We start from the raw sequence: 8,790 nt of genomic DNA, 5'->3' as shown, positions 1-8,790 counted from the left end.
TACATATTAATTTTGTTAAGACCATTTCTCCACCTTTGAATCTAACTTCGGTTTTGAAGGTTTTGAAAGCTCCTCCGTGTGAAGCTTTGCATAAGGTGGATTTTAAGCTTCTTTCTTTGAAAGTTTTTTGTTTCTTTTTGGCTATCTCTTCTGCTACAAGAGTTTCTGAATGATCTGTTCTTTCTTGTGATTCTTCTTATCTCATTTTCCATTAGGATAAGGCAGTCTTGAGAATCAAGTTTGTACTTTTTGCCTAAGGTTGTGTTGTTGGATAATATAAGTCAGAAAATTGTTGTGCCTTCTTTGTGTCCTCTTCACAATTTTGATGATGTTTGTAACCTGTAGTAGTATCTATATAATACTTTAGGGCTCCGACAACCTTCTAGTTTGTTTACCATTTTTTTCTGGTTGTAAACAAGGATATAAATTTACTAGCTTCTTGGTTGAAACTTCTGATCCATAAAGCTTACTTAGAGGTGGGACAGACTCCGCCGCAGCAGATTACTGCTCATTTTACCAGATCAGTTGCCACTTCTTGGGCTTTAAAGAATGAGGCTTCAGTTTTGCATACTTTTACTAAATTCTACCATTTTTATGTTTTTGCTTCTTCTGAGGCAGCCTTTGGTAGTAAAGTCCTTCAGACAGTAGTCTCAGCATAATTTTTTTGTTTTTTGCCTGTCGGTCTTATAAAAAAAAAAATTGAAAATGAAGGACTTCCAATTTATTTTTTGGGTTCTATTTGGGTTGTGGATTTAGTTTCCTGTGAAAAAAAGATGGGGTGTTTTTTGTCCCGCCCTTATTTATCATTACTTACCGCTGTTTTATGATTCATTTATTGATTATGCAATTCTACTGTATTTAATGTTTTTTTATTTGTTTTTTAACTTTGATTGTTTAGCATGACACATTAACAAAGCAGCAGGAACCATGATTTTTATAAATAATTTAAGGTGTCATTTGTAGTTTATATTTGTTTTCCATACTCACCTGTTAAGAAGGACTGAGGATTAAAAAACCCTGAAAGCCATACTACTGCTGGTAATACGAGATCTTGCGTCCATGTATCAAGTTCACGACATCGCAAAAGAAGATCATTCGTCCTATTAGGCAAATTAACTACATTATTAAACACTTCACAGTAACAAAATCAAGTTTGAATTATTTTTTTCAGCCATTTCATATCCAACATGGAGTGAAATAATCCTAGCCTATATGATATAAAGTAAATATGTTAGCCTCTTTGACTGACATAGACATCCCAATACATATAGAAATAACATTAGGCATGGCACAGTATGATTAGAATTCAAATATAGAATAAAGATCAAATGCTACTTCCTGTTGATGTGTAATCATGCTCCCTTTTTTCTTTCAGCTAACTTTTTCTTGATCTCACAATTACTAACAGAAAACGTTATGCAGGTCTAATAAAGATATTGTGTTATTTTGCTGTTTTTGTAATATACTGAAGGAAGAAAAAAAGTGCAGGAGTCAGATGCCACACAAATCTAGAAGTAATGGCATTTCGATGTATTCCATTTTAATCAATCTATCTAATTTGTTAGCTTTTTCATATTCTTTTTAAGACTAAGAAATAGATTGATGTATCCAAATCTTCAAAACGTTCAATTAAAAACCAATGGTGGTAGTATAAAAGTTGTGGCAGTATATGGTGTGACTCAATTTTAAATTTGTTTTTGTTTTTTTAGATCTGTTAGTATGCTATTATATGGTTTGTTTGTTTTTTGGTCGCTTTTTTGAAGCTATTTCTGATAGACCTTTCACCATTATCACCACAGTTTCAATTCTGTCTACAGCACCCTCACCCAAATGTGGAATCTACTACTCCGGCAGAGACAAGGGGCGAGATTACATATGTGGAGTAAGTTTCAGGTTAACTGCTGAAACCCACGTCGCTGTAAGTTCACCTTGCACATCGGGTGAATCACATAAAGGGCACCGGCAGATGATATACTGCCGTAAGTCGATCAAACTAGTGAGGTTGAGACGTACTCAATTACACATTTCTGGAGTTACAGCAGTAAATCATCTTGCGGAACGTAACTAAAAAAAATGTTGAAATCACCTGTAAATATCAAAACTGGCTTTAAAAAAAAATTAAACTGACACGCCAAATATTATTAACCCCTAATTCGCCACCCCCCACCATCGCAACCACTAATAAATATTATTAAGACCTAATACACCATCGCAATCCACAATATAAACCTATTAACCCCTAAACTACCAACCCCCAACAACGCAAACTACATAATTAATCTATTAACACCTAAACCACCAACCCTCCACAACGCAAACAACTAATATATTAAAGGGACACTGAACCCAAATTTTTTCTTTCGTGATTCAGATAGAGCATGCAACTTTAAGCAACTTTCTAATTTACTCCTATTATTAATTTGTCTTCGTTCTCTTGCTATCTTTATTTGAAAAAGAAGGCATCTAAGCTTCAGAACTCTGGACAGCACTTTTTTACTGGTGGATGAATTTATCTGCCAATTAGTAAGGATAACCCAGGTTGTTCACCAAAAATGGGCCGGCATCTAAACTTACATTCATGCATTTCAAATAAAGATAACAAGAGAGTGAAGAAAATTTGATAATAGGAGTAAATTAGGAAGTTGTTTAAAATTTCATGCTCTATCTGAATCACGAAAGAAAGCATTTGGGTTCAGTGTCCCTTTAACCTCTAAACCGCCAACCCCCCACAATGCAGTATTAATCTAATAACTAAGCCCCCTAACCTAACACCCCTAAATTAACCCCAATTAAATTTCAATTACACAAAATAAAAATTCCTAACATTATAGAAAAATAAAAATTCCTAACGTTACAAAAAAATAACAAAACCTAAGATTTCAAAAAATAAAAAAAGCTAACATTACAAAAAATAACTAAATTATTCAAAATAAAGTTATTCCTAATCTAATTCCCCCTTAAAAACAAAAAGCCACCCCAAAATAAAAAAACCCTAATCTAACAATAAACTACTAATAGCCCTTAAAAGGGCATTTTGTAGGGCATTGCCCTAAGTTTAACAGCTTTTTCTAAAAAAATAAATAAATTACAAAGTACCCCCTAACAGTACAACCCCCCAAAATAAAAAAGACCTAACTAATAAACCCTAATCTGCCCATGAAAATAAAAAAAAAAAATCAACCCCCCCCCCCAAAAAAAATAACACTAACCCCGAAATAGGTACTCACCATTGATGAAGTCCGGACATCCATCTTCTTCATCCATGTGGTGCGGAGGCAGCGCGGTCATCCGACGTGGAGGTCATATTCATGTGATCGTCCACTTCACACTAAAAATTGAATGCAAAGTACCCCTTTTATATTGGGGTACCTTGGATTCCTATTGGCTGAAAATGTTAAATCAGCCAATAAGATAAGAACAGCTCTCATCGTATTGGCTGATTTGACATTTTCAGCCAATAGGAATACAAGGTACCCCAATATAAAAGAGGTACCTTGCATTCAATCTTCAGTGTGCGGCAGACGATCACATGAAGAGGACCTCCATGTCGGATGACTGCAACACTGGGATGAAGATGGTGCCAGGCTGGAAGAAGACCTCCACCGCCTAAAATATGGATGACCAGACTTCATCAATGGAGAGTACCTATTTCAGGGTGTTCGTTTTTTTTTTTTTTTTTTTTTTTAGATAGGTTTTTTTCATGGGCAGTAAAATAGCTGATGGGTAGAGTAGGGTTCTTTTAGTTAGGTCTTTTTTATTTTGGGGGGTTGGGTGTGTGGGGGGTTGAACAGTTAGGGGGTACTTTGTATTTTTTTTTTTAAGAAAAAGAGCTGTTAAACTTAGGGCAATGCCCTACAAAAGGCCCTTTTAAGGGCTATTGGTAGTTTATTGTTAGATTAGGGTTTTTTTTATTTTGGGGTGGCTTTTTTGTTTTTAAGGGGATATTAGATTAGAAATAACTTTTATTTTGGATAATTAGTTATTTTCTCTATTCTTGTTTTTTTTTGTAATGTTAGCTTTTTTATTTTAATGTTATCTTAGTTTTTTTATTTTACTGTAATCATGTAATTGTATTTTAATTGGGGAGGTTAATTTAGGGGGTGTTAGATATCAGATTAATACTTTGCGTTGTGGGGGGTTGACAGATTAGGGGTTAATAGTGTAATTAGATACTTTGCGTTGTGGGGGGTTAGCGGTTTAGATGTTAATATGTTTATTTGGTAGTTTGCGATGTGGGGATGGGCGGATTAGGGGTTAATAGTGTAATTAGATACTTTGCTTTATAAGGGGTTGGCGGTTTAGATGTTAATATGTTTATTAGGTAGTTTGCAATGTGAGGGTTGGAGAATTAGGGGTTAATAATGTAATTAGATATTTTGCATTGTGGGGGATTGGCGTTTTAGGTGTTAATATGTTTATTAGGTAGTTGCGATGTGGGGGTTGGCGGATTAGGGGTTAATAGTTTTAATAGGTAGATTGCATTGTGGGGGTTGAAGGTTTAGAGGTTAATAGATTTGATTAGTTATTGCGGTGGGGGGATGGTGGTTAAGGGGTGGATATTGCGCATGCGTTAGGTGTTTGATAAGGCTTCTAGGAAGTTACGGTACTTATATACTCAGCGCAAGGCTTGTTGCGCCTGCCTATGTGTGGCAAGGTGGAATGGGAGTAAAATTTCTCAATTCTCTGCGCATAAGTCCTTGCGCTGAATATGTGATACCGACTGCCGACGTCTGTTCTATGTTATGTTATGGGAGCAAAAACTGCAGCCGACGGGTGAAATATACGTGCATAACTTATATGCAGTGCCGCATATGTGATCGCTAGATTCGGCAAAAAATTGGCTACGCCGGGTTTTGAGCCCGACACCGCATATGTAATCTCACCCTAATTACTTCCAGCTATTGTGTTTATAAACTAAAAAGAGGGCACACAAGAAAATTCAGATATTCAAAACTGATTGTCACTGTGACCTAACAAAAGAGGAAAACAACATTTGAGAAAGATATTGTATTTTAACTTTATCTTCCTTTATAGTGTTGTGGTTTCAGTGATCCATTTAATAGGATTTTTCTAATATGTATTGGTTTGGAAAGGTTAAAAGACATTACAATGAGAAACATCAAAAAATAAATACTATATGCAATATCTTAAATTACTTTTACCATTGTGCTAATGCAAATGTTGATGGATAAGCCAGTTTTGTCCATGTGTTAGGAACACTGTCATAGTACAGAGCTAACTGTAATGCTTCCATATCAGAAGAAATTGTCAATTCACCCTGGTGTAACAAACATAAATATGTTAATGTATTGTGTTATTTAAAACATTTTAAATATATATGTTCAACTGATTCAACTTGCCTTCAAGCCCAGATCAAGTTCTTTCAGTGACCTGCGAATCTCAAGCATGAGAATATTCATTCTTTCACATTCTTGAAAGCAAACAAGGATGTACGGGGTTCGTTCTGTTGTCTTCTGCATGATTTCTAACAAATTAAATTCTTCTGGAAGCTTCTCCAGTATGTCATCGATTATATTTTTAACCTTGGATAAAATCATTGCAAACAGATAATTATCACATAAAAATGTCTAAGTACCCTATATAGGGCCAGATTACGAGTGGCGTAGTAAGTTACATGCAAGCGATAAGTGGTTTATTTCGTCTGTTTTTGCGCGTTGGGTTTTCCGCTCGTATTACAAGTTGAAACTAAACACGATCACCTGAGCACAACCTCGGAGCTCTGGTTAACTTTCGCAAAACAAAAAAAAATGTCACAAACACACCAAAAATACACTACAAAGTACAGTATCTCATAACACCATCTAATACAAATTGTTAATAAAAATATTGAACAAAAAAGTTATAAAGGCTCAAAGATATGAGGTCTCAGGTGTTGGGGGGGAAAAGCTGTCAAAGGGCTTTAACATACATGTCTAAAGATTGATATGTATGTCTATATATGTGTACATTATGTATTTATGTGTATATATGTATATATAAGTGCATTGGAGCCCTTTGAAGTTAATTAGATGTAGATGTCACTTATTTCTATAGTGGTGCTAGTCCACGAAAATCCTTACTTGTGGAAATTACATCGCCTGGCAACCAGGAGCCAAAGACATCCCACACCAAAAGGCTTAAATATCCCTCCCACCTCCATGACCCTCCCATTATTTATTTGTCTAGTCTAGGAGGCAGGCGAAGATAGAGGTGCTCTGTATCTACTTCAAGTTTACTTAAATAATATCGCTGTAAGAATATATTTTATTATATATATTATATTATACTTTGTATTTTATAGTATGTATCCTTATTTACCTCATTATTTTTAAACTATAACTACATGTTATGTATCTTTATTGTATCAAACTTAATACCATAATTTGTTGTAAATCATGAACTCTGTATAAATACTATACATGTACTGTTGAACTCTCTAGTCACATGCAAGAAATGTTGACCACACAAGCAAAGGCAAAAGGAGAACTATACATTACAAGTGTATTTCAGGATTCCTATTTTTTGTTGTAATGTCAAATCTACTCTTAGACCTAAAGATATAAGAAACACTAAGTAGGATACATCTGTCGTTATTCAACCTTAAAGGGACATGAAACCCACATTTTTTCTTTCAAGATTCAGAAAGAGAGTACAATTTTAAACAACTTTCTAATTTACTTCTATTATCTAAATTTGCTTAATTCTCTTGATATACTTTGCTGAAAGCATATCTAGATAGGCTCAGTGGCTGCTGATTGGTTGCTGCACATAGATGCCTCATGTGATTGGTTCACACATGTGAATTGCTATTTCTTCAGCAAACAATATCTAAGGAATGAAGCAAATTAGATAATACAAGTAAATTGGAATGTTGTTTAAAATTGTATTCTCTACTTAAATCATGAGAGAATTTTTTTGGGTTTAGTGTCCCTTTAAGAATGAGCTAAGGATTATGTGTTTCAATGTATGTCTGAATAGTATATAAACTCCATGTGTTTCTAAAATAAACAGAGCTGTTTTTATACTGTATCTCAAATGTGTGTGAATTCAGTTCTCCAAGCACTTGAAGGCTGTATATGTCAAAGCTACAGTCTTAAATGGCCCCTAGTCCTAGAAATAAGCCTTTTCAATCGCCTCAACGAATAGTTCCTGGAAGAGAGGGTCATAGGAGAGTACTGGCTATGCAATGTAAAACTTCTCTATGGGGTTGTGCTCACAAGCCTGTCACAGGTAATGCTTGGACATTCCTTAGCCTCCTCCTGTCTGGCCATGAAGATGTACTCCCTCAGTATATCCTCTACTGTTAGTTACAGTACAGCATGATTTTTCTTCTGTATCCTCAGAAGTCAGCTGGGTAAGAACAGCCCGATGGCTATTTGTGGGGTAAGTACCTTCATGAATTACACAGCCCACCAACTTTTTCTGCTACAACCCAGTGTACAGCATTTTGGCTCACATATAAGCTCCCATGTTTAGCAAACTAAAGAGGCTTAGCCAACTAACACTGGGGACAAGACAGAACAGCCTTAAGTATGTGTCAGATGGCAGCAGTCTGTTTAGGAACTGACAGACTGGGTTTTTCCTTATTGTACAGTCTGTTTGTGCATACATTTACTTGTGGCATACCACAGTAATTTGCATAACTGGTAGTACAATTTATATATTGCTATGCAATAAAATACATTTGCTTGTAAGGTAATACAGTATTTTGCATAGCTTGTACATATAAATGCTGTACGTGTACAATAGCTTAAATTTGTTTGTGAGGGAATGCTACAGTTGTTTACATAATTGGTATTACAATTTATAGTTTGCTGTGTAAATGAATACATTTACTTGTAAAGATACAGAAGTTTGTATGTCTGGTAGTAGAATTTATATATCTCTGTGCAATAGATAACATTTAATTGTTAAGGAATTCTACAGTGTTTTCCATATCCAGTTTCACTGTGCAATCTAATTAATTTTCTTGTTAAGGAATATTACAGTATTTTGTAAAACTGCTAATAAAGCTTATATATTCTGTACATTAGAATATATTTCTGATGAGGGAATACACAGTGTTTTCTATTCCCAGTACTACGGTTTATGTATTGCTCTGCAAGAGACTTCCTTTTCTGGCAAGGGAACTTTTAAGTATTTTCCTCTTGTGGTGCAACTGTTACATGTTTTACAAGGATGTGGTCCCTTATTGTGGAAGATTTCTCTGTTTTTTCCATACCTTGTACAAATGTTAAATATTGTGTCCCATGGTATATCATTTTGTTTACCTGTAGAGGACTCTGAAGTATTGCCAGGTCCTGCCATTAATGTTATTCTTACCGTGCAGCGGTTTCTTGGCACTGTGAGAGGATACCTCAGTAATTTCTTATCTCGTTATCTGCTATTTATGACGGTAAAAGGGTATACTCTTCTTAAGAAAGAATCTACCATTTTTTAACTGTTTCATTTTTTTGCTTTGTTCTTGTCACATATATGTCACATATAGTCAAACAGTTGTATATCTATAATTGTGAAAGGACACCGCTGCTACTCCATATATTGAAGTTACTATCTTTTCTATTACAGCACTGGTGTGGTTCTACTCTCTACATTTAGAATGTATTTCCTTACTTTTTCTTAGTGATTGTATGGATCCCTCTGGATCTCGTTATCATGGATTAGTCTCTAGAGGGCAGATCCATGGATATTTGCTTTACAAGAGTGACCTTCTATCAGTCTTCTCATGAACAGTCTTCTCGTGTTTATGATTCAGGTTACGCTAATGGAATTTCATTTATCATTTGCCTC

General features: G+C 35.1%; 1 protein-coding gene across 1 annotated transcript in view; it reads right to left on the bottom strand.

Annotated features, from left to right (window-relative positions):
* Positions 1-964: 964 nt before the first annotated feature.
* The window catches only part of DNAH11 (dynein axonemal heavy chain 11), an 851,888-nt gene continuing 844,062 nt past the window's right edge, over positions 965-8,790 (bottom strand). The window contains 3 exon segments of the mRNA XM_053715724.1: positions 965-1,100; positions 5,163-5,278; positions 5,361-5,543. Of these exon segments, the coding sequence (XP_053571699.1) occupies positions 965-1,100; positions 5,163-5,278; positions 5,361-5,543 (435 nt within the window).

This window comes from Bombina bombina, chromosome 5, assembly GCF_027579735.1.
Source record: "Bombina bombina isolate aBomBom1 chromosome 5, aBomBom1.pri, whole genome shotgun sequence".
In the NCBI taxonomy this organism is placed as follows: Eukaryota; Metazoa; Chordata; class Amphibia; order Anura; family Bombinatoridae; genus Bombina; species Bombina bombina.
Note: the sequence above shows the minus strand (reverse complement) of the source record. Positions and strands in the feature narration are given on the sequence as shown.